A 25,371-nucleotide genomic window follows, 5' to 3' on the forward strand; every position below is an offset into this window, starting at 1 on the left:
ATCCCAAGGCGACCCTAGTAGATGCACTAGTAGCACCTTGGACCTTCAACCTAGCTTATGTATTCCCACCGTTTCCTCTCATCCCCAGGCTGGTAGCCAGGATTAATCAGGAGAGGGCCTCGGTGATCTTGATAGCTCCTGCGTGGCCACGCAGGACTTGGTATGCAGACCTGGTGAATATGTCATCGGCTCCACCATGGAAGCTACCTTTGAGACAGGACCTTCTTGTTCAGGGTCCATTCGAACATCCGAATCTGGTTTCCCTCCAACTGACGGCTTGGAGATTGAACGCTTGATTTTATCAAAGCGTGGGTTTTCAGATTCTGTAATAGATACTCTGATTCAGGCTAGAAAGCCTGTAACTAGAAAAATTTACCATAAAATATGGAAAAAATATATCTGTTGGTGTGAATCTAAAGGATTCCCATGGAACAAGATAACAAATTCCTAAGATTCTATCCTTTCTACAAGAAGGTTTGGAGAAAGGATTATCTGCAAGTTCTCTGAAGGGACAGATCTCTGCTTTATCTGTTTTACTTCACAAAAGACTGGCAGCTGTGCCAGATGTTCAAGCATTTGTTCAGGCTCTGGTTAGGATCAAGCCTGTTTACAGACCTTTGACTCCTCCCTGGAGTCTAAATCTAGTTCTTTCAGTTCTTCAAGGGGTTCCGTTTGAACCCTTACATTCCGTAGATATTAAGTTATTATCTTGGAAAGTTTTGTTTTTGGTTGCAATTTCTTCTGCTAGAAGAGTTTCAGAGTTATCTGCTCTGCAGTGTTCTCCGCCCTATCTGGTGTTCCATGCAGATAAGGTGGTTTTGCGTACTAAGCCTGGTTTTCTTCCGAAAGTTGTTTCCAACAAAAATATTAACCAGGAGATAGTTGTACCTTCTTTGTGTCCGAATCCAGTTTCAAAGAAGGAACGTTTGTTACACAATTTGGACGTAGTCCGTGCTCTAAAATTCTATTTAGAGGCTACTGAAGATTTCAGACAAACATCTTCCTTGTTTGTTGTTTATTCTGGTAAAAGGAGAGGTCAAAAAGCGACTTCTACCTCTCTTTCCTTTTGGCTTAAAAGCATTATCCGATTGGCTTATGAGACTGCCGGACGGCAGCCTCCTGAAAGAATCACAGCTCACTCCACTAGGGCTGTGGCTTCCACATGGGCCTTCAAGAACGAGGCTTCTGTTGACCAGATATGTAAGGCAGCGACTTGGTCTTCACTGCACACTTTTGCCAAATTTTACAAATTTGATACTTTTGCTTCTTCAGAGGCTATTTTTGGGAGAAAGGTTTTGCAAGCTGTGGTTCCTTCCGTTTAGGTGACCTGATTTGCTCCCTCCCTTCATCCGTGTCCTAAAGCTTTGGTATTGGTTCCCACAAGTAAGGATGACGCCGTGGACCGGACACACCAATGTTGGAGAAAACAGAATTTATGCTTACCTGATAAATTACTTTCTCCAACGGTGTGTCCGGTCCACGGCCCGCCCTGGTTTTTTAATCAGGTCTGATGAATTATTTTCTCTAACTACAGTCACCACGGTATCATATGGTTTCTCCTATATATATTTCCTCCTGTCCGTCGGTCGAATGACTGGGGTGGGCGGAGCCTAGGAGGGATCATGTGACCAGCTTTGCTGGGACTCTTTGCCATTTCCTGTTGGGGAAGAGAATATCCCACAAGTAAGGATGACGCCGTGGACCGGACACACCGTTGGAGAAAGTAATTTATCAGGTAAGCATAAATTCTGTTTTTATTTCTGATGCCATTGTTCATTTGAATAAACTAACGGCTAAGAATTCTGGTTTTGCTATACAGGCGCGCAGATCGCTATGGCTTAAATCATGGTCAGCTGACGTGACTTTAAAATCTAAGCTACTTAACATTCCCTTCAAGGGGCAGACACTATTCGGGCATGGTTTGAAGGAGATTATTGCTGATATCACGGGAGGAAAAGGTTGTGCCCTTCCTCAGGACAGGTCCAAATCTAGGGCCAAACAGTCTAATTTTCGTGCCTTTCGAAACTTCAAGGCAGGTGCGGCATCAACTTCCTCTAATAATAAACAAGAGGGAACTTTTGCTCAATCCAAGACGGTCTGGAGACCAAACCAGACCTGGAAAAAAAGTAAGCAGGTCAAAAAGCCTGCTGCTGCCTCTAAGACAGCATGAAGGAACGACCCCCTATCCGGTAACGTATCTAGTAGGGGGCAGACTTTCACTCTTCGCCCAGGCGTGGGCAAGAGATGTTCAGGATCCCTGGGCGTTGGAAATTATATCCCAGGGATATCTTCTGGACTTCAAAGCTTCCCCCCCAAAAGGGAGATTTCACCTTTCACAATTATCTGCAAACCAGGTAAAGAGTGAGGCATTCTTACACTGTGTACGAGACCTCCTAGTTATGGGAGTGATCCATCCAGTTCCAAAGGAGGAACAGGAACAGGGGTTTTACTCAAATCTGTTTGTGGTTCCCAAAAAAGAGGGAACCTTCAGACCGATTTTGGATCTAAAGATCTTAAATAAATTCCTCAAAGTTCCGTCGTTCAAGATGGAAACTATTCGTACCATCCTACCACTGATCCAGGAGGGTCAATATATGACTACAGTGGATCTAAAGGATGCTTATCTTCACATTCCGATACACAAAGATCATCATCGGTTTTCTCAGGTTTGCCTTTCAAGACAGGCATTACCAGTTGTAGCTCTTCCCTTTGGATTAGCTACAGCCCCAAGAATCTTTACAAAGGTCCTAGGGTCGCTTTTGGCGGTCCTAAGGCCGCGGGGCATAGCAGTAGCCCCTTATTTAGACGACATCCTGATACAGGCGTCAAACTTCCAAATTGTCAAGTCTCATACGAACGTAGTACTGGCATTTCTGAGGTCGCATGGGTGGAAAGTGAACGAGGTTCTCTATCCCCACTCACAAGAGTTTCCTTTCTAGGGACTCTGATAGATTCTGTAGAAATGAAAATTTACCTTGACGGAGTCCAGGTTATCAAAGCTTCTAAATTCCTGTCGGGTTCTTCATTCCATTCCGCGCCCTTTGGTGGCTCAGTGTATGGAAGTAATCGGCTTAATGATAGCGGCAATGGACATAGTGCCGTTTGCACCCTTACATCTCAGACCGCTGCAACTATGCCGGCTCAGTCAGTGGAGCGGGGATTACACAGATTTGGCCCCTCAACTGAATCTGGACCAAGAGACCAGGGATCCTCTTCCCTGGTGGCTATCTCGGGTCCATCTGTCCAAAGGTATGACCTTCGCAGGCCAGATTGGACTATTGGAACAACAAATGCCAGCCTTCTAGGTTGGGGTGCAGTCTGGAACTCCCTGAAGGCTCAGGGATCGTGGACTCAGGAGGAGTCTCTCCTTCCAATAAATATTCTGGAACTAAGAGCGATATTCAAGGCTCTTCAGGTTTGGCCTCAGTTAGCAACTCTGAGGTACATCAGATTTCAGTCGGTCAACATCACGACTGTAGCTTACATCAACCATCGAGGGGGAACAAGAAGTTCCCTAGAGATGTTAGAAGTTTCAAAAATAATTCACTGGGCAGAGATTCACTCTTGCCACCTATCAGCTATCCATATCCCAGGTGTAGAGCACTGGGAGGCGGATTTTCTAAGTCGTCAGACTTTTCATCCGGGAGAGTGGGAACTCCATCCGGAGGTATTTGCACAACTGATTCTCCGTTGGGGCAAACCAGAACTGGATCTCATGGCGTCTCGCCAGAACGCCAAGCTTCCGTGTTACGGATCCAGGTCCAGGGATCCCAAGGCGACACTGATAGATACTCTAGCAGCGCCCTGGTCTTTCAACCTGGCTTATGTGTTTCCACCGTTTCCTCTGCTCCCTCGACTGATTGCCAAGATCAAGCAGGAGAGAGCATCGGTGACTCTGATAGCACCTGCGTGGCCACGCAGGACCTGATATGCAGATCTAGTGGACATGTCATCCTTTCCACCATGGCCTCTGCCTCTGAGACAGGACCTTCTACTTCAGGGTCCTTTCAACCATCCAAATCTAATTTCTCTGAGGCTGACTGCCTGGAGATTGAATGCTTGATTATATCAAAGCGTGGCTTCTCCGAGTCAGTTATTGATACCTTAATACAGGCACGAAAGCCTGTCACCAGGAAAATTTACCATAAGGTATGGCATAGATATCTTTATTGGTGTGAATCCAAGGGTTACTCATGGAGTAAGGTCAGGATTCCTAGGATTTTATCTTTTCTCCAAGAAGGTTTGGAAAAAGGATTGTCAGCTAGTTTCTTAAAGGGACAGATTTTTTCTCTGTCTATTCTTTTGCACTAGCGTCTGGCAGATGTTCCAGACGTTCAGGCATTTTGTCAGGCTTTAGTTTGAATCAAGCCTGTGTTTAAACCTGTTGCTCCACCATGGAGCTTAAACTTGGTTCTTAAGGTTCTTCAAGGAGTTCCGTTTGAACCTCTTCATTCCATAGATATCAAACTTATCTTGGAAAGTTCTTTTTTTGGTAGCTATTTCCTCGGCTCGTAGAGTCTCTGAGCTATCTGCCTTACAATGTGATTCTCCTTATCTGATTTTTCATACGGATAAGGTAGTCCTGCGTACCAAACCTGGGTTCTTACCTAAGGTGGTATCTAACAAGAATATCAATCAAGAGATTGTGGTTCCATCCTTGTGTTACACAATCTGGACGTGGTCTGTGCTTTAAAGTTTTACTTACAAGCTACTAAAGATTTTCGTCAAACATCTGCTTTGTTTGTTGTCTACTCTGGACAGAGGAGAGGTCAAAAGGCTTTGGCAACCTCTTTTTTTCTTTTTGGCTAAGAAGCTTAATCTTCTTAGCCTATGAGACTGCTGGACAGCAGCCTCCTGAAAGGATTACAGCCCATTCCACTAGAGCTGTGGCTTCCACTTGGGCCTTTAAAAATGAGGCTTCTGTTGAACAGATTTGCAAGGCGGCGACTTGGTCTTCGCTTCATACTTTTTCAAAATGTTACAAATTTGATACTTTTGCTTCTTCGGAGGCTATATTTGGGATAAAGGTTTTACAGGTAGTGGTTCCTTCCATTTAAGTTCCTGCCTTGTCCCTCCCTTCATCCGTGTACTTGATGCTTTGGTATTGGTATCCCACAAGTAATGGATGATCCATGGACTGGATACACCTTACAAGAGAAAACACAATTTATGCTTACCTGATAAATTTATTTCTCTTGTGGTGTATCCAGTCCACGGCCCGCCCTGTCATTTTAAGGCAGGTAATTTTTAAATTTAAACTACAGTAACCACTACACCCTATGGTTCCTCCTTTCTCGGCTTGTTTTCGGTCGAATGACTGGCTATGACAGTTAGGGGAGGATCTATATTACAGCTCTGCTGTGGGTGTCCTCTTGCAACTTCCTGTTGGGAATGAGAATATCCCACAAGTAATGGATGATCCGTGGACTGGATACACCACAAGAGAAATAAATTTATCAGGTAAGCATAAATTGTGTTTTGCTTATGAGGTCAAATTGTAGGAAATGTTTTTTTTTTTTTTTTTTTTTACGTAGAGAAGTACAGTAGGATCTGAAAGTCTAAGTATGCTATGTTTGGTTATTTATTAAAAAGTAGTAAAACAGTGTAATCATCTAATACTTATTTTTCAAGAATTCGTTATTTAACAGTTTTTTTGTGTTTTGTTTTGTGTTTTTAATACACCTCTGTCAAATTCTTGTGATATTAGTAGGGCCCTGTTATGCTTCCACTAGTGCTCCTATTATATAGCCTTTAAAGGAGGATATTGGTTAAAATTAGGCATGTGCATTCAGCAGTATCATTGGATCATGAATGAGGAAGATTGTGACATTAAGCCGTTTTCGGAGCCAGATTTCTTCTTGTTAAAGTGCAAGACATTTAAAATCTGTGCAAATACAGATATTAGTGCATTGTTGTTCTTTCACAAGACTAAATCCAGCTAATAAAATAGCAGAATGCTGCTGGCTCCCACTATCTTCCTGATTTGTGATCTTATAAAATTACCAAATGCACATCCCTATTTAAAATGCATTTTGTTATTATATCAAAGGAGCTTAGTAAAGTAATTAGTGGTCAAATTGTTCTCCTGAGTGCTGAATAATTTTCAATGTGCCAAATGCAGCCAAACTTAATATTACCAAGAGGGCAGTGATTGGTCTAAAATAGGCTGCTCCTAGGTTATAACTTCCCATAGAACAATCTATTAACTTTTGTATGTTCCCGGTTTAGCTCTTCTCTATCTGTATTTGCATTATGACCCTGGGGAAGTCTCCCTAAGGGAGATGGGGAAAACCAGACGTGATGTGGCTGCACCTCACTGATGAGGCTCACAGTAGGCTAAAATGATTGTCTGGGTTTGCCTTGTTCAGTATTGGATTGCCTGATATTCCTGGGCTGGACTGACCTTGTTAGGCGGAATCATACTGATATATTGCAGGAAAGTTCTTCTCTGCGAAAAGCACAATTGGGCTTAAAGAGGGAGAGGGGGGGGGAGAGAGACAGAGAGAGTAAGAGACCATGGGGGAGAATGACACATAAGGAGAGAGACGGAGGGAGTGGGAGAGATGGATAGAGAGACAGACGGATAGAGAAAGCGAGGGAGACACACAAGGGGGAGAAGATGGACCACTGAAAGGGGGGAGACACCACTGAATTTTTAAGTAATATTTTAAGTGACTATCAAATGCTAATAGTAAAGAATCTATTTTAAATATCTGAAACAGAACAGCACATATGAATGGAAGCATTAATAAATTATTTGTTGTCTACATCAGGGTTGTCCAACATACACCTAAGGAATCGCTGGTTTAAATGAAATACTATAGCTACAGGAGCCATGGAGAATATTTTCTATAACTCATTCTAAATTGCTTGGTTTCATTTTACATTACCATGCTGTTGGTCTAGCTTACTCTGGTCAAATAACTTGTCCATACAAACATCATAATAGTAAGAGAATGTTGTGAGAAAACACTGTTGCAGAGCTACAGAGAGTTCATAAGTTCAGAAAGAGAGTGAAACTATAAACTAGTGTGCAGTACAGAGGCAAGCTGCTAAGGTAGTGGGTGTAAAGTTTTAGTAAACAAAATACAAAAATGATCCTTAAAGGGATAGTCTACACCAGAATTTTTATTGTTTTAAAAGATAGATAATCCCTTTATTACCCATTTCCCAGTTTTGCATAACCAACACAGTTATAATAATATACTTTTAACCTCTGTGATTATCTTGTATCTAAGCCTCTGCAAACTGCCCCTTTTTTTCAGTTCTTTTGACACTTGCAGTCTAGCCAATCGGTGCCTGCTCCCAGATAACTTCACCTTCACGAGCACAGTGTTATCTATATGAATTACGTGAACTAACACAACCTAGTGGCGAAAAACTGTTAAAATGCAATCTGAAAGAGGTGGGCTTCAAGGTCTAAGAAATTAGCATAAGAAACCTCCTAGGTTAAGCTTTCAACTAAGACTGTCCCTTTTAAACTGCTGTAAAAAAAACAAAAAACACTAAACCACATTCATTCAATTCTAATCCCTTTCAGCAAAATCTAAGGTTGCAGAACTTTAATAAAATGTGGCTAAAACACTGCTCACTGCATCTCTTCCTGCTCTGTAAGGAAGTGAGTGGCACATTCCACTGCCCTTGGAGGGGAAGTACAGAACTCTCCTATTCACTGAAGCAAAGCTGGCAGCTGCACATGGCAGCAACAAAATAAATTAAAGTTGTTTTTTTTCCCTGTTTTGTTTTATATAATTTAACATCCAGCCCCAACCCTAAGTTTCCCTGACTGATGCCTCTCACTGGATTGGGTCAGCCCCAAAGAGGCCTGCCTCAAATAAACACTTATGGGCCATGCAATGATCTTAACCACTTTCATCCAGTAGGTGGCGCAGCATGTTGTGTAATGGAGGGCAGCAGACCTGATTGTGCCTCTCCATTGCACAACATGTAGCTGTGAATGAAAAAAAATGCTGGGGGGGGGGAAATTACAATATTTTTTGTAAATTGTTTTTTTTTTTTTTTAAAGCCAATAAAAAATATATATTTTTGCCCATATGAGAGGTAAAGCCCTGCCTCTAGTGACTGCACGTCACTGCATTTATACCACCACCTTAAAACAAAGAAAAATACTTTAATGTATATGAAATGTAGAATCTATCCAGAAGAGCAACACAGATGTAAAAAATAAATTCTAGCTCACATTCTAGGAAAACTGGTTGTCCTAGTGCTTAACTTCTGTTAAAGTTAGTCGTCTGTGTTCTTTGTTTCAGATGATGCAGACAGCAGCACTATGCACGCAGCGACATTCCTCCGTACTACTGAGGTGCTAACTGTAAACTCAATTGGGCAAATGAAGATGTGGGATTTGAGGCAGCAAGGAAACAATCCCACCCAGATATTCTCTATGTAAGTGTAATAATATAGATAATTTTTCTCTTTGTTCTAGCTATCTTTGAAAAGTCTTCCTCCTCACTTAACTTTAATTTTAACAGTGTATTTTTCAATGATTGCATGCTTTTTATTAATTTAAATTGTCAAATATAGCAGCCAATAATAAGATTTAAAGAAAAACAAACCAAAAGTGAGAACAAATAGTCATAGCATAAAGAAAAGAAAAATGTCCAATTCAGTTAGTCTAGGTGTACATCACTGAGTAATGCAAATCTATTCGGATAATAATTCATTAGTCTATTATCCATGAAATTATTTTAGTGATGCATAAAAAAACAAAAACTAAGCATTCATAATTTCTCCAACATTGGTGTGTCCGGTCCACGGCGTCATCCTTACTTGTGGGATATCTCTTCCCCAACAGGAAATGGCAAAGAGTCCCAGCAAAGCTGGCCATATAGTCCCTCCTAGGCTCCGCCCACCCCAGTCATTCTCTTTGCCGTTGCACAGGCAACATCTCCACGGAGATGGTTAAGAGTTTTTTGGTGTTTAAATGTAGTTTTTATTCTTCTATCAAGTGTTTGTTATTTTAAAATAGTGCTGGTATGTACTATTTACTCTGAAACAGAAAAGGATGAAGATTTCTGTTTGTGAGAGGAAGATGATTTTAGCAGACAGTAACTAAAATCGATTGCTGTTTCCACATAGGACTGTTGAGATGAAGTAACTTCAGTTGGGGGAAACAGTTAGCAGACTTTTCTGCTTAAGGTATGACTAGCCATATTTCTAACAAGACGATGTAATGCTGGAAGGCTTTCATTTCCCCTCATGGGGACCGGTAAGCCATTTTCTTAGTCAAACAAACAGAATAAAGGGCTTATTATGGGCTAAAAAACTGGTAGACATTTTTATGGGCTAAATCGATTGCTTTATTTGGGCATTTTATTCATATTTATGCTGACAATTTGCATTTATAAACTTGGGGAACGTTTATTAAACGGCAGGCACTGTGTTAGACACCTTTTCCAGTCAGGGGGCCTTCCTAGTTGTAGACTGAGCCTCATTTTCGCGCCATTACTGCGCAGTTGTTTTTTTTAGAGCAGGGCATGCAGATGCATGTGTGAGGATCTAAAAATTGCTGGAAAAGCTTCTAGAAGGCGTCATTTGGTATCGTATTCCCCTCTGGGCTTGGTTGCAATACTATTAATGCTTTAAGACACTGGTGAAATTTTGGTAATTTTTGAACAATTCCTTCATACTTTTTCACATATTCAGTAATAGTGTTTTCTGTTTAAAATTTAAAGAGACAGTAACGGTTTTGTTTTAAAACGTTTTTTGTGCTTTGTTGACAAGTTTAAGCCTGTTTAACATGTCTGTACCTTCAGATAAGCTATGTTCTATATGTATGAAAGCCAATGTGTCTCCCCATTTAAATTTATGTGATAATTGTGCCATAGCGTCCAAACAAAGTAAGGACAGTACTGCCACAGATAATGAAATTGCCCAAGATGATTCCTCAGATGAGGGGAGTAAACATGATACTACATCATCTCCTACTGTGTCTACACCAGTTTTGCCCACGCAGGAGGCCCCTAGTACATCTAGTGCGCCAATACTTATTACCATGCAACAATTAACGGCTGTAATGGATAACTCCATAGCAAATATTTTATCCAAAATGCCTACTTATCAGAGCTCTGTTTTAAACACTGAAGAGCAGGAGAGCGCTGATGATAATTGTTCTGTCATACCCTCACACCAATCCGAAGGGGCCATGAGGGAGGTTTTGTCAGATGGAGAAATTTCAGATTCAGGAAAAATTTCTCAACAAGCTGAACCTGATGTTGTGACATTTAAATTTAAATTAGAACATCTCCGCGCACTGCTTAAGGAGGTGTTATCTACTCTGGATGATTGTGACAACTTGGTCATTCCAGAGAAATTATGCAAGATGGACAAGTTCCTAGAGGTTCCGGTGCACCCCGACGCTTTTCCTATACCCAAGCGGGTGGCGGACATAGTAAATAAGGAGTGGGAAAAGCCCGGCATACCTTTTGTTCCCCCCCCCCTATATTTAAGAAATTATTTCCTATGGTCGACCCCAGAAAGGACTTATGGCAGACAGTCCCTAAGGTCGAGGGGGCAGTTTCTACTCTAAACAAACGCACTACTATTCCTATGGATAAAAAAATTGGAAGGTTTGCTTAAAAAGATTTTTGTACAGCAAGGTTACCTTCTACAACCCATTTCGTACATTGTTCCTGTCACTACAGCAGCGTGGTTCTGGTTCGAGGAACTAGAAAAGTCGCTGAGTAGAGAGACTCCATATGAGGAGGTTATGGACAGAGTTCACGCACTTAAATTGGCTAACTCTTTTATTTTAGATGCCGCTTTGCAATTAGCTAGATTAGCGGCGAAAAATTCAGGGTTTGCTATCGTGGCGCGCAGAGCGCTTTGGCTAAAGTCTTGGTCAGCGGATGTGTCATCCAAGACAAAATTGCTTAACATCCCTTTCAAAGGTAAAACTCTATTTGGACCAGAATTGAAAGAGATTATTTCAGACATCACTGGGGGAAAGGGCCACGCCCTTCCACAAGATAGGTCTTTCAAGGCTAAAAATAAGTCTAATTTTCGTTCCTTTCGCAATTTCAGGAACGGACCGGCCTCTAATTCTGCATCCTCTAAGCAAGAGGGTAATGCCTCACAACCCAAACCAGCCTGGAAACCGATGCAAGGCTGGAACAAGGGTAAGCAGGCCAAGAAACCTGCCGCTTCTAACAAAACAGCATGAAGGAGTAGCCCCCGATCCGGGACCGGATCTAGTGGGGGGCAGACTCTCTCTCTTTGCTCAGGCTTGGGCAAGAGATGTTCAGGATCCCTGGGCGCTAGAAATAGTTTCTCAAGGTTATCTCCTGGAATTCAAGGAACTACCCCCAAGGGGAAGGTTCCACATGTCTCACTTATCCTCAAACCAAATAAAGAAACAGGCATTCTTACATTGTGTAGAAGACCTGTTAAAGATGGGAGTGATACACCCAGTTCCAATAAAGGAACAAGGAATGGGATTTTATTCCAATCTGTTCGTAGTTCCCAAAAAAGAGGGAACTTTCAGACCAATTTTGGATTTGAAGATCCTAAACAAATTTCTCAGGGTACCATCGTTCAAGATGGAAACCATTCGAACGATTCTACCCACTATCCAGGAAAGTCAATTTATGACTACCGTGGATCTAAAGGATGCGTACCTACATATTCCTATCCACAAAGAACATCATCAGTTCCTAAGGTTCGCTTTTCTGGACAAGCATTACCAGTTTGTGGCCCTCCCATTCGGGTTAGCCACTGCTCCAAGGATTTTCACAAAGGTGCTAGGGTCCCTTCTAGTGGTTCTAAGACCGAGGGGCATTGCAGTAGTACCTTACTTGGACGACTTTCTAATACAAGCGTCGTCCCTGTCAAAAGCAAAGGCTCATACAGACATCGTTCTGGCCTTTCTCAGATCACACGGATGGAAGGTGAACATAGAAAAAAGTTCTCTGTCTCCGTCGACAAGAGTTCCCTTCTTGGGAACAATAATAGATTCCTTAGAAATGAGGATTTTTCTGACAGAGGTCAGAAAATCAAAACTTCTAAGCTCTTGTCAAGCTCTTCATTCTGTTCCTCGTCCTTCCATAGCGCAGTGCATGGAAGTAGTAGGGTTGATGGTTGCAGCAATGGACATAGTTCCTTTTGCACGAATTCATCTAAGACCATTACAACTGTGCATGCTCAAACAGTGGAATGGGGATTATACAGACTTGTCTCCAATGATTCAAGTAGATCAGAAGACCAGAGATTCACTCGGTGGCTGACCCTGGACCATCTGTCCCAGGGAATGAGCTTCCGCAGACCAGAGTAGGTCATTGTCACGACCGACGCCAGTCTAGTGGGCTGGGGCGCGGTCTGGGAATCCCTGAAAGCTCAGGGTCTATGGTCTCGGGAAGAGTCTCTTCTCCTGATAAACATTCTGGAACTGAGAGCGATATTCAATGCTCTCAGGGCTTGGCCTCAACTAGCAAAGGCCAGATTCATAAGGTTCCAATCAGACAACATGACGACCGTTGCGTATATCAATCATCAGGGGGGAACAAGGAGTTCCCTGGCGATGAAAGAAGTGACCAAAATAATTCAATGGGCGGAGGATCACTCCTGCCACCTGTCTGCGATCCACATCCCAGGTGTGGAAAACTGGGAGGCGGATTTTCTGAGTCGTCAAACATTCCATACGGGGGAGTGGGAACTCCACCCGGAGATCTTTGCCCAAATAACCCAATTATGGGGCATTCCAGACATGGATCTGATGGCGTCTCGTCAGAACTTCAAGGTTCCTTGCTACGGGTCCAGATCCAGGGATCCCAAGGCGACTCTAGTAGATGCACTAGTAGCACCTTGGACCTTCAACCTAGCTTATGTATTTCCACCGTTTCCTCTCATTCCCAGGCTGGTAGCCAGGATCAATCAGGAGAGGGCCTCGGTGATCTTGATAGCTCCTGCGTGGCCACGCAGGACTTGGTATGCTGACCTGGTGAATATGTCATCGGTTCCACCATGGAAGCTACCTTTGAGACAGGACCTTCTTGTTCAGGGTCCATTCGAACATCCAAATCTGGTCTCCCTCCAGCTGACGGCTTGGAGATTGAACGCTTGATTCTATCGAAGCGTGGGTTTTCAGATTCTGTGATAGATACTCTGGTTCAGGCCAGAAAACCGGTAACTAGAAAGATTTACCATAAAATATGGAAAAGATATATCTGTTGGTGTGAATCCAAAGGATTCCCATGGAATAAGATAAAAATTCCTAAGATTCTCTCCTTTCTACAAGGTTTGGAGAAAGGATTATCTGCAAGTTCTCTAAAGGGACAGATCTCTGCTTTATCTGTCTTACTACACAAAAGACTGGCAGCTGTGCCAGATGTTCAAGCATTTGTTCAGGCTCTGGTTAGGATCAAGCCTGTTTACAGACCTTTGACTCCTCCCTGGAGTCTAAATCTAGTTCTTTCAGTTCTTCAAGGGGTTCCGTTTGAACCTTTACATTCCATAGATATTAAGTTACTATCTTGGAAAGTTTTGTTTTTGGTTGCAATTTCTTCTGCTAGAAGAGTTTCAGAGTTATCTGCTCTGCAGTGTTCTCCGCCCTATCTGGTGTTCCATGCAGATAAGGTGGTTTTGCGTACTAAGCCTGGTTTTCTTCCTAAGGTTGTTTCTAACAAAAATATTAACCAGGAGATAGTTGTACCTTCTTTATGTCCGAATCCAGTTTCAAAGAAGGAACGTTTGTTACACAATTTGGACGTAGTCCGTGCTCTAAAATTCTATTTAGAGGCTACAAAAGATTGTTTGTTGTTTATTCTGGTAAAAGGAGAGGTCAAAAAGCGACTTCTACCTCTTTCCTTTTGGCTTAAAAGCATCATCCGATTGGCTTATGAGACTGCCGGACGGCAGCCTCCTGAAAGAATCACAGCTCACTCCACTAGGGCTGTGGCTTCCACATGGGCCTTCAAAAGCGAGGCTTCTGTTGACCAGATATGTAAGGCAGCGACTTGGTCTTCACTGCACACTTTTGCCAAATTTTACAAATTTGATACTTTTGCTTCTTCGGAGGCTATTTTTGGGAGAAAGGTTTTGCAAGCTGTGGTGCCTTCCGTTTAGGTAACCTGATTTGCTCCCTCCCTTCATCCGTGTCCTAAAGCTTTGGTATTGGTTCCCACAAGTAAGGATGACGCCGTGGACCGGACACACCAATGTTGGAGAAAACAGAATTTATGCTTACCTGATAAATTACTTTCTCCAACGGTGTGTCCGGTCCACGGCCCGCCCTGGTTTTTTAATCAGGTCTGATGAATTATTTTCTCTAACTACAGTCACCACGGTACCATATGGTTTCTCCTATATATATTTCCTCCTGTCCGTCGGTCGAATGACTGGGGTGGGCGGAGCCTAGGAGGGACTATATGGCCAGCTTTGCTGGGACTCTTTGCCATTTCCTGTTGGGGAAGAGATATCCCACAAGTAAGGATGATGCCGTGGACCGGACACACCGTTGGAGAAAGTAATTTATCAGGTAAGCATAAATTCTGTTTTCTATGTGTTGGGAGAAGAAGAGAAAAATATTTCCCTTCCTCTTTTTCTCTCCCTCTCCTCCTTCCCTACCGTTCACCCTCACATGCTTACTTTATTTTCAGGACTGGCGAAAGAGTTCCATTGCACTGCATAGATAGGCATCCTAACCAGCAGCATATCGTTGCCACAGGTGGGCAGGATGGCATGCTCTGCATCTGGGACGTCAGGCACGAAAGAGTGCCATTATCACTTCTGACTGCTCATGAGGCAGAAAGTAAGCAAGTCCGGTGAAAATAATGCAGATGTTTGTTTTTAAATATGAAATGGCTACAGAATTTTACAATGATCTGAGGATTACATTTGCAAAAAAACTATAGGAGGATGATTTAAATGTAATATTTATATATGCATTGTAGTAGCGATTGTATCTTTCTCTTGTAAGGTGTATCCAGTCCACGGATCATCCATTACTTGTGGGATATTCTCATTCCCAACAGGAAGTTGCAAGAGGACACCCACAGCAGAGCTGTAATATAGCTCCTCCCCTAACTGTCATTCCCAGTCATTCTCTTGCAACTCTCAACAAGCTTGGATGTTGTAGGAGAGAGTGGTTAAATATAGTTAGTTTATTTTCTTCAATCAAAAGTTTGTTATTTTTAAATAGTACCAGAGTTGTGCTATTTTATCTCAAGCAGTAAATAGAAGAAGAATCTGCCTGAGGTTTCTATGATCTTAGCAGGTTGTAACTAAGATCCATTGCTATTCTCACATATGTCTGAGGGGATTACACAGATGAGGTAACTTCAGCGAGAGAATGGCGTGCAGTTTATTCTGCTATCAGGTATGTGCAGTTATAATTTTTTCTAGAGATGGAAAACACTAGAAAATGCTGCTGATACCGGACTAATGTAAGTTAAGCCTGAATTACAGTGATTTAATAACGACTGGTATCATGCTTACTCCCAGGGGTAATACCCTTATGATATTGCAATATAAACGTTTGCTGGCATGTTTAATCGTTTTTATATATGCATTGGTGATAAAACTTTATTGGGGCCTAGTTTGTTCCACATGGCTGGCTTAAATTTTTACTAGAAACAGTTTTACTGAGGCTTTCCACTGTTATAGTATAAAAGTTACAGTTGGTGCAGTTAAAATTACAAACTGTGACATCCAGCTTCCCTCAGGAGTCCCCTGTATGCTATAGGACATCTCTAAAGGGCTCAAAGGCTTTCCAAAGTCGTTTATTGGGGAAGGTAGGACCACAGCTTGCTGTGGCAGTTGGTTGTGACTGTTAGACTTTTTTTTTTTTTTTTTTTAATTTCGTTTTTTTGATCCGTTTTTTGAACTAAGGGGTTAATCATCCATTTGCAAGTGGATGCAATGCTCTGCTAGCCTATTACATACACTGTAAAAATTTCGTTTGATTTACTGCATTTTTTCACTGTTTTTCAAATTCGGACAAAATTTGTTTCTCTTAAAGGCACAGTACCGTTTTTTATATTTGCTTGTTAACTTGATTTAAAGTGTTTTCCAAGCTTGCTAGTCTCATTGCTAGTCTGTATAAACATGTCTGACATAGAAGAAACTCCTTGTTCATTATGTTTAAAAGCCATGGTGGAACCCCCTCTTAGAATGTGTACCAAATGTACTGATTTCATTTTATGCAATAAAGATCATATTCTGTTTTTAAAAAAAATTATCACCAGAGGAATCTGACGAGGGGAAAGTTATGCCGACTAACTCTCCCCACGTGTCAGACCCTTTGACTCCCGCCCAAGGGACTCACGCTCAAATGGCGCCAAGTACATCTAGGGCGCCCATAGCGTTTACTTTACAAGACATGGCGGCAGTCATGGATAATACACTGTCAGCGGTATTAGCCAGACCACCTGAACTTAGAGGTTAGCGAGATAGCTCTGGGGTGAGACAAAATGCAGAGCATACTGACGCTTTAAGAACCATGTCTGATACTGCCTCACAATATGCAGAAGCTGAGGAAGGAGAGCTTCAGTCAGTGGGTGATGTTAATGACTCAGGAAAGATACCTGATTCTAATATTTCTACATTTAAATTTAAGCTTGAACACCTCCGCGTGTTACTTAGGGAGGTTTTAGCTGCTCTGAATGACTGTGATACCATTGCAGTGCCAGAGAAATTTTGTAGACTGGATAAATGCTTTGCAGTGCCGGTGTGTACTGATGTTTTTCCAATACCTAAAAGGTTTACAGAAATTATTAATAAGGAATGGGATAGACCAGGTGTGCCGTTCTCTTCCCCTCCTATTTTTAGAAAAATGTTTTCCAATAGACGCCACCACACAGGACTTATGGCAGACAGTCCCTAAGGTGGAGGGAGCAGTTTCTACTGTAGCAAAGCGTACTACTATCCCTGTCGAGGACAGTTGTGCTTTTTTAGAGCCAATGGATAAAAAATTAGAAGGTTACCTTAAGAAAATATTTATTCAACAAGGTTTTATCCTACAGCCCATTGCATGCATTGCCCCTGTCACTGCTGCTGTGGTGTACTGGTTTGAGTCTCTGGAAGAGGCTTTACAGGTAGAGACTCCATTGGATGACATACTTGGCAAACTTAGAGCACTTAAGCTAGCCAATTCTTTTAGTCTGATGCCATTGTTCATTTGAATAAACTAACGGCTAAGAATTCTGGTTTTGCTATACAGGCGCGCAGAGCGCTATGGCTTAAATCATGGTCAGCTGACGCGACTTTAAAATCTAAGCTACTTAACATTCCCTTCAAGGGGCAGACCCTATTCGGGCCTGGTTTGAAGGAGATTATTGCTGATATCACGGGAGGAAAAGGTTGTGCCCTTCCTCAGGACAAGTCCAAATCTAGGGCCAAACAGTCTTTCGAAACTTCAAGGCAGGTGCGGCATCAACTTCCTCTAATAATAAACAAGAGGGAACTTTTGCTCAATCCAAGACGGTCTGGAGACCAAACCAGACCTGGAAAAAAGGTAAGCAGGTCAAAAAGCCTGCTGCTGCCTCTAAGACAGCATGAAGGAACGACCCCCTATCCGGTAACGGATCTAGTAGGGGGCAGAGTTTCACTCTTTGCCCAGGCGTGGGCAAGAGATGTTCAGGATCCCTGGGCGTTGGAAATTATATCCCAGGGATATCTTCTGGACTTCAAAGCTTCCCCCCCAAAAGGGAGATTTCACCTTTCACAATTATCTGCAAACCAGATAAAGAGTGAGGCATTCTTACACTGTGTACGAGACCTCCTAGTTATGGGAGTGATCCATCCAGTTCCAAAGGAGGAACAGGGTTTTTACTCAAATCTTCAGACTGATTTTGGATCTAAAGATCTTAAACAAATTCCTCAAAGTTCCGTCGTTCAAGATGGAAACTATTCGTACCATCCTACCACTGATCCAGGAGGATCAATATATGACTACAGTGGATCTAAAGGATGCTTATCTTCACATTCCGATACACAAAGATCATCATCGGTTTCTCAGGTTTGCCTTTCAAGACAGGCATTACCAGTTGTAGCTCTTCCCTTTGGATTAGCTACAGCCCCAAGAATCTTTACAAAGGTTCTAGGGTCGCTTTTGGCGGTCCTAAGGCCGCGGGGCATAGCAGTAGCCCCTTATTTAGACATCCTGATACAGGCGTCAAACTTCCAAATTGCCAAGTCTCATACGGACGTAGTACTGGCATTTCTGAGGTTGCATGGGTGGAAAGTGAACGAGGAAAAGTGTTCTCTATCCCCACTCACAAGAGTTTCCTTTCTAGGGACTCTGATAGATTCTGTAGAAATGAAAATTTACCTTGACGGAGTCCAGGTTATCAAAGCTTCTAAATTCCTGTCGGGTTCTTCATTCCATTCCGCGCCCTTTGGTGGCTCAGTGTATGGAAGTAATTGGCTTAATGGTAGCGGCAATGGACATAGTGCCGTTTGCACGCTTACATCTCAGACCATTGCAACTATGCAGGCTCAGTCAGTGGAGCGGGAATTACACAGATTTGGCCCCTCAACTGAATCTGGACCAAGATACCAGGGATCCTCTTCCCTGGTGGCTATCTCGGGTCCATCTGTCCAAAGGTATGACCTTCGCAGGCCAGATTGGACTATTGTAACAACAAATGCCAGCCTTCTAGGTTGGGGTGCAGTCTGGAACTCCCTGAAGGCTCAGGGATCGTGGACTCAGGAGGAGTCTCTCCTTCCAATAAATATTCTGGAACTAAGAGCAATATTCAAGGCTCTTCAGGTTTGGCCTCAGTTAGCAACTCTGAGGTACATCAGATTTCAGTCGGTCAACATCACGACTGTAGCTTACATCAACCATCGAGGGGGAACAAGAAGTTCCCTAGAGATGTTAGAAGTTTCAAAAATAATTCACTGGGCAGAGATTCACTCTTGCCACCTATCAGCTATTCATATCCCAGGTGTAGAGCACTGGGAGGCGGATTTTCTAAGTCGTCAGACTTTTCATCCGGGAGAGTGGGAACTCCATCCGGAGGTATTTGCACAACTGATTCTCCGTTGGGGCAAACCAGAACTGGATCTCATGGCGTCTCGCCAGAATGCCAAGCTTCCGTGTTACGGATCCAGGTCCATGGATCCCAAGGCGACACTGATAGATACTCTAGCAGCGCCCTGGTCTTTCAACCTGGCTTATGTGTTTCCACAGTTTCCTCTGCTCCCTAGAGTGATTGCCAAGATCAAGCAGGAGAGAGCATCGGTGATTCTGATAGCACCTGCGTGGCCACGCAGGACCTGGTATGCAGATCTAGTGGACATGTCATCCTTTCCACCATGGTCTCTGCCTCTGAGACAGGACCTTCTACTTCAGGGTCCTTTCAACCATCCAAATCTAATTTCTCTGAGGCTGACTGCCTGGAGATTGAATGCTTGATTTTATCAAAGCGTGGCTTCTCCGAGTCAGTTATTGATACCTTAATACAGGCACGAAAGCCTGTCACCAGGAAAATTTACCATAAGGTATGGCGTAGATATCTTTATTGGTGTGAATCCAAGGGTTACTCATGGAGTAAGGTCAGGATTCCTAGGATTTTATCTTTTCTCCAAGAAGGTTTGGAAAAAGGATTGTCAGCTAGTTTCTTAAAGGGACAGATTTTTGCTCTGTCTATTCTTTTGCACTAGCGTCTGGCAGATGTTCCAGACGTTCAGGCATTTTGTCAGGCTTTTTGTCAGGCTTTAGTTTGAATCAAGCCTGTGTTTAAACCTGTTGCTCCACCATGGAGCTTAAACTTGGTTCTTAAGGTTCTTCAAGGAGTTCCGTTTGAACCTCTTCATTCCATAGATATCAAACTTTTATCTTGGAAAGATTTTTTTTTTGTTTGTTTTTTTGTAGCTATTTCCTCGGCTCGTAGAGTCTCTGAGCTATCTGCCTTACAATGTGATTCTCCTTATCTGATGTTTCATACAGATAAGGTAGTCCTGCGTACCAAACCTGGGTTCTTACCTAAGGTGGTATCTAACAAGAATATCAATCAAGAGATTGTGGTTCCATCCTTGTGTTACACAATCTGGACGTGGTCTGTGCTTTAAGGTTTTACTTACAAGCTACTAAAGATTTTCGTTAAACATCTGCTTTGTTTGTTGTCTACTCTGGACAGAGGAGAGGTCAAAAGGCTTTGGCAACCTCTTTCTTTTTGGCTAAGAAGCTTAATCCGCTTAGCCTATGAGACTGCTGGACAGCAGCCTCCTGAAAGGATTACAGCTCATTCCACTAGAGCTGTGGCTTCCACTTGGGCCTTTAAAAATGAGGCTTCTGTTGAACAGATTTGCAAGGCGGGGACTTGGTCTTCGCTTCATACTTTTTCAAAATATTACAAATTTGATACTTTTGCTTCTTCGGAGGCTATATTTGGGAGAGAGGTTTTACAGGCAGTGGTTCCTGCCTTGTCCCTCCCTTCATCCGTGTACTTTAGCTTTGGTATTGGTATCCCACAAGTAATGGATGATCCGTGGACTGGATACACCTTACAAGAGAAAACACAATTTATGCTTACCTGATAAATTTATTTCTCTTGTGGTGTATCCAGTCCACGGCCCGCCCTGTCATTTTAAGGCAGGTAATTTTTTAAATTTAAACTACAGTAACCACTGCACCCTATGGTTCCTCCTTTCTCGGCTTGTTTTCGGTCGAATGTCTGGCTATGACAGTTAGGGGAGGAGCTATATTACAGCTCTGCTGTGGGTGTCCTCTTGCAACTTCCTGTTGGGAATGAGAATATCCCACAAGTAATGGATGATCCGTGGACTGGATACACCACAAGAGAAATAAATTTATCAGGTAAGCATAAATTGTGTTTATCTATTGTTTTTTTTTTTTTTTAAATAGTGTGGGAAGTGCATTTCCATCCCTCAAATCCAGATCATTTATTTACTTGTTCGGAAGATGGCTCTCTTTGGCACTGGGATGCCTCAGCTGATCTTGCAGAGAAGCCTTCATTCCTTAGCATTGGTAAGCTGTTTTTTTTTATTTATTTTTTCTTTCTTTCTAATTCAAATAAGTGTTGATGCTAAACCTATATAAATGTATGAATTACTTAACCAGAAAAACATAGCATGGAAATATTGCTGATCTTAAGAAACGTTCACATTCAAAGTGTAATTAGAAATTGGGACTAATTATGATTTGTGCATCTGCAAATTGGAAATTCAACTTTTAAATATATTTTCACAGGAGGAAAGAACACCTCTCATATGTCACGGAGCATTTTGGGACAGCCAAATAGTAATCAATCCTTGTCAAGCATCTGGCTTAGCAGTGATCCCACAAAGGGACGGCTGGAAATCACCAACATGCTACCCAGCTCCACACTGTCTGTGAACAGCTTGGACGTGTTGGGGCAGTGCCTAGTTTGTGGAACTGATGCTGAGGCTATCTATGTTACCAAGCGGCTCTTTTCATAAAGTGGGCATTTTGTGTTTTTTGTACAAGTAGTCTATTTTCTGTGCAGTGTTTTGATCTGTGTGTAAGCACTATGGTGTCTTACTTTATAACATCCTTATTTTTATAACCTATTTAAGAGAATCCCCTCTGTTTAAAACAAAAAACTCTTAAAGTGAAGGTAAATTTTCATGTAAAAGTGCCCGTTTTTTAAAAAAACTATTAAAAACAGGGGCACTTTCATTCATGAAAATTGACATTGCACCGTATTTTAAAAATACCTTTTTCTTCTGAAATGCCGGATCGCGGCTCTGAAACGATGCCCCGCCTGCTTCTTCCTGGTTGACTTACCCAGCAATGACGAAACAGACTTCCTCCAATCATGGCGTTGCCTCAGGCAATGATTCCCCTGGGGGGGGAGCCGTGATTGGAGGATGCTGGAATCATCATTTCTGACATATGAAGAGGCTTGCGACGGGCTGGTGAAGCAATGGAGCGGCTTCAAGAAGAAAAGGTAAGTATATTTTAAGAAATCGGTGAAATGTCAATTTTCATGAATGAAAGTGTCCCTGTTTTTAATAGTTTTTTTAAAAACCGGGCACTTTCACATGAAAATTGACCTTCACTTTAAGTTACCATAGCTGTCAAAACAAAGTAAAACTCCAATGTGTATTCTTGTGTTTTTTTTTTTTGTTTTTTTTTTTTTTAAACATTGTTGAACAGTTTTGTTTGCAGTTTTTCTTTCAGTGCACAAATAGGAGCATGATGTGCTTTATTTTAATAATTTGAGTTCTATGGTTAGTAGCTATATTAGGGATTCAAAAAATGTATTCTAATCTGGTTAACATACTAAGGAATAGACTGAGTAAAAATAAATAAATTGTAGTTTCCATGTCTTTGCTTTGTTTAGGCAGCACCTATAAAGATCACTCCTCTTAAAGGGACACTTTGTAATCACAAGATTTCATGCTCTCAAAGGTATAGTCAACACCAGATATTTTTTTTTTTTTTAAAAGATAGATAATCCCTTTATTACCCATTCCCCAGTTTTGCATAACCAATAGTTATATTAATATACTTTTTACCTCTGTGATTACCTTGTATCTAAGCATCTTCTGACTGCCCTCTGATCACATGACTTTATTTATTATTTATTGACTTTCATTTTAGCCAATTAGTGTAATGACTGCCACAATCCACGGGTGTGATCATAATGTTATCTATATGGTTTACATGAACTAGCTCTCGCCTGTTGTGAAAAGCAAATATAAAAGCATGTGATAAGAGGCGGCCTTCAAGGGCTGAGAAATTATCATGAGCCTTCCTAAGTTTAGCTTTCAACTAAGAATACTAAGAGAACAAAGCAATATTGGTGATAAAAGTAAATTGGAAAGTTGTCTAAAGTGACATGCCCTATTTAAAACATGAAAGTGTTTTTTTTTTTTTTGTTTTTTTTTTTTACTTGACTGTCCTCAATTTATTTTGATTCAGACAGACCATGCCATTTAAAAATAAAAAAGTTTCCAATTTACTTCTATTACATTCGCTTTGTTCCCATGATATTCTGTGTTGAAGAGATACTTAGGTAGGCATCTGGACCATTACATGGCAAGTGCTAGTGCTTTTTAAATGGATAACATTCTTGCAAAACTGCTGCCATAAGCAATGGGCTGGCTCCTAAGCATACACCCCTGCTTATCAACAAAAGATACCTAGAAAACAAAGAAAAATACAAGTAAATACATTATTTAACACCTTCATGTCAGGCGGCAATTTCTTAGATCAGAACGAAGTTCAGATGTAAACCAATGCTGAATAAATTAAATCGCACAATCGTCGATGCGATCACGTGATTTTAAGGCTAAAATCGAATCATGGGGGACTTTAGTTCCTACGATGCTTGGCATACATCCCCCAGTCTGTTGTGTTTTTTTTTTTTTTTTCTTTTTTCTTTCTATTACCTAAAAGGAGGGGACTGCAGTACTCCAAATATAAGGTAGGACGTTCCATGCTGTCCTAATGGCATTAAAGCCCAACACTGTTAGGATGGCATGGATCGTCCTAACAGCGTGAAGGGCTAAAATCGTGTTCTCTAAGTCGTCAAAGAAATAAATTGGGTTTCATATCCCTTTTAACAGTGTTGACTGCACTTGGTTTTCATTTGTCAATCTTCACCTACCCTTTGCAATCCAGATTTGTTGCAGAATATGGCTTGGTGCTGCCATATTAACAAATGTCCATTATCTTTTTATCTCTACTGTTGCCAGTTAGATATTGTTTTAGGGTTGTCTGCACTCCCCATTTTTAGAACTGTAAAACCCAGAATTTTCAAACTTAAATTACAGGAAAAGGGGGCAAATAATACAATTGTTGTTTTTACTGTGCATAATTAGATATACTATTACTATCTCAAAATGTTCCTTGTCTGTTTAAAGGGACATTAAACAGTAAACAAATGCTAGCTAGAATAATGCATTCAAAGAAAAGATTAGTCTGAGAATAACATGTAGGTGTATTTTTTTTTTTTATATATATATAATTAAAATTTCATTGGCTCTTTACATTTTAACAAAATAAGTGTAAAGTTTTAATGTATACAAAACAATGGGAGTTGCCATGTTGTAACTTAAGTTACTTTCTCTGCTGTGGCCAGTTGGGGATAGTTATAAATAGGTCACTAGAGTGTGCAGCTATAGACTGTGTGGAATATAAGTGTTTTGCTTTTCCATTTCTAGCAGAAACTGAAATTCTCATAATATCAGAATAGAATTACAGGGAAAGGGGACAAAATAAATGAGTGTATATTATATTACCATCTCAGTGTTTAATGTCCCTTTTAAGGCAGGCGGACAGAAACCCTAAACTCCACCTTTTTATATCTATTATCGCCTATGTCTGTTTGCTTGGAATAAAACCCATAGATGGCCACTGTGGTTAACCAAAGTAAAATAAAATAATAAACTGGTGCTTTTTACAATACCAATACATAGAGATAATCGCTCCAAAAAAAAAAAATAGGAAAATTTGAATAATGGTCAAGCAACCACCTTGACAATTATTGGACCACTTGAGATTAATTGACACATCTGCATGTGTTTGTCAAATGAACAGCACAGATTTTAGTTTGACAACCCTAATCTTTCATTTATACTTGTACACCTTCATTTTTTTTCTCTCTCATAGTTTTGGACATTTTCCAGCATAAATTAGATGACAAGTGACAAAATTTAGTATAGCAGAAAATTAAGACAAAAATGACCAAATATTAAGGAAGTGCATATATAGCATTTGGAAATTTTTACCTAAAATTGCAAACATTCACACGTTATTCCGTGCATTATGGGTGCTCTCAGAAATGGACTGAACTTCTAAAATTTGTTGTGCACCATGACACAAAGATGGCCGGCAAGGTTACACAAAGTAAACTAAAACTGGTGGTTTTGCAATTCCATACTTTGAGGCAATTACTCAAAAATTGGGAAATTAAAAGGGTTAAGCAACCACTTGAGATAAATTGACCTAGTTGTATATTCAGATGAAGAGTGGACTTAGAATCCGCAAAACAGGACACCAAAAAAAAGAGATCAAGAAGAGGCAACTATTAGAGTGTTCAGCAGAGGAAGCAATATAAATATGAAAGTGGTATGGGAACAACCTCATCTGTATTTAGACACAATGCAGTGCTATCTAATGTTTTATAATGCAGAGGAAATAAATATAATATGCAACATAACTAGAAACAAAGTTTAACAAGGATAATTCAGAAAGGAACACATGGAGATTTCTACTGGATGAGAATCTTGACTGCCTGATGTCTGAAGCTATTTGTTACAATATTTTTTTAGATGGCGCATGTACAAGGCACATTTAGTTTTTTGAAGAATGTAATAAGATGTGCTGCCATGGCTTATAGAGGATGAAAGTTCTGCACCGTAAAGAAATGGAGTGACTTGCTGAAACAACAATTTCTCCAACATTGGTGTGTCCGGTCCACG

The 25,371-nt window shown here is 41.3% G+C and overlaps 1 protein-coding gene across 1 annotated transcript in view; it reads left to right on the forward strand.

Annotated features, from left to right (window-relative positions):
* Positions 1-23,516, forward strand: part of LOC128643764 (nucleoporin Nup43-like) — a 64,059-nt gene extending 40,543 nt beyond the window's left edge. Inside the window, exons 5-8 of the mRNA XM_053696582.1 lie at positions 8,271-8,406; positions 14,613-14,764; positions 20,825-20,947; positions 21,170-23,516. Coding sequence (XP_053552557.1) covers positions 8,271-8,406; positions 14,613-14,764; positions 20,825-20,947; positions 21,170-21,399 — 641 coding nt within the window. The 3' untranslated portion in view covers positions 21,400-23,516. The remainder of the gene's footprint in view (positions 1-8,270; positions 8,407-14,612; positions 14,765-20,824; positions 20,948-21,169) is intronic.
* Positions 23,517-25,371: the final 1,855 nt, after the last annotated feature.

This window comes from Bombina bombina, unplaced genomic scaffold (assembly GCF_027579735.1).
Source record: "Bombina bombina isolate aBomBom1 unplaced genomic scaffold, aBomBom1.pri scaffold_1327, whole genome shotgun sequence".
Lineage (NCBI taxonomy): Eukaryota > Metazoa > Chordata > Amphibia > Anura > Bombinatoridae > Bombina > Bombina bombina.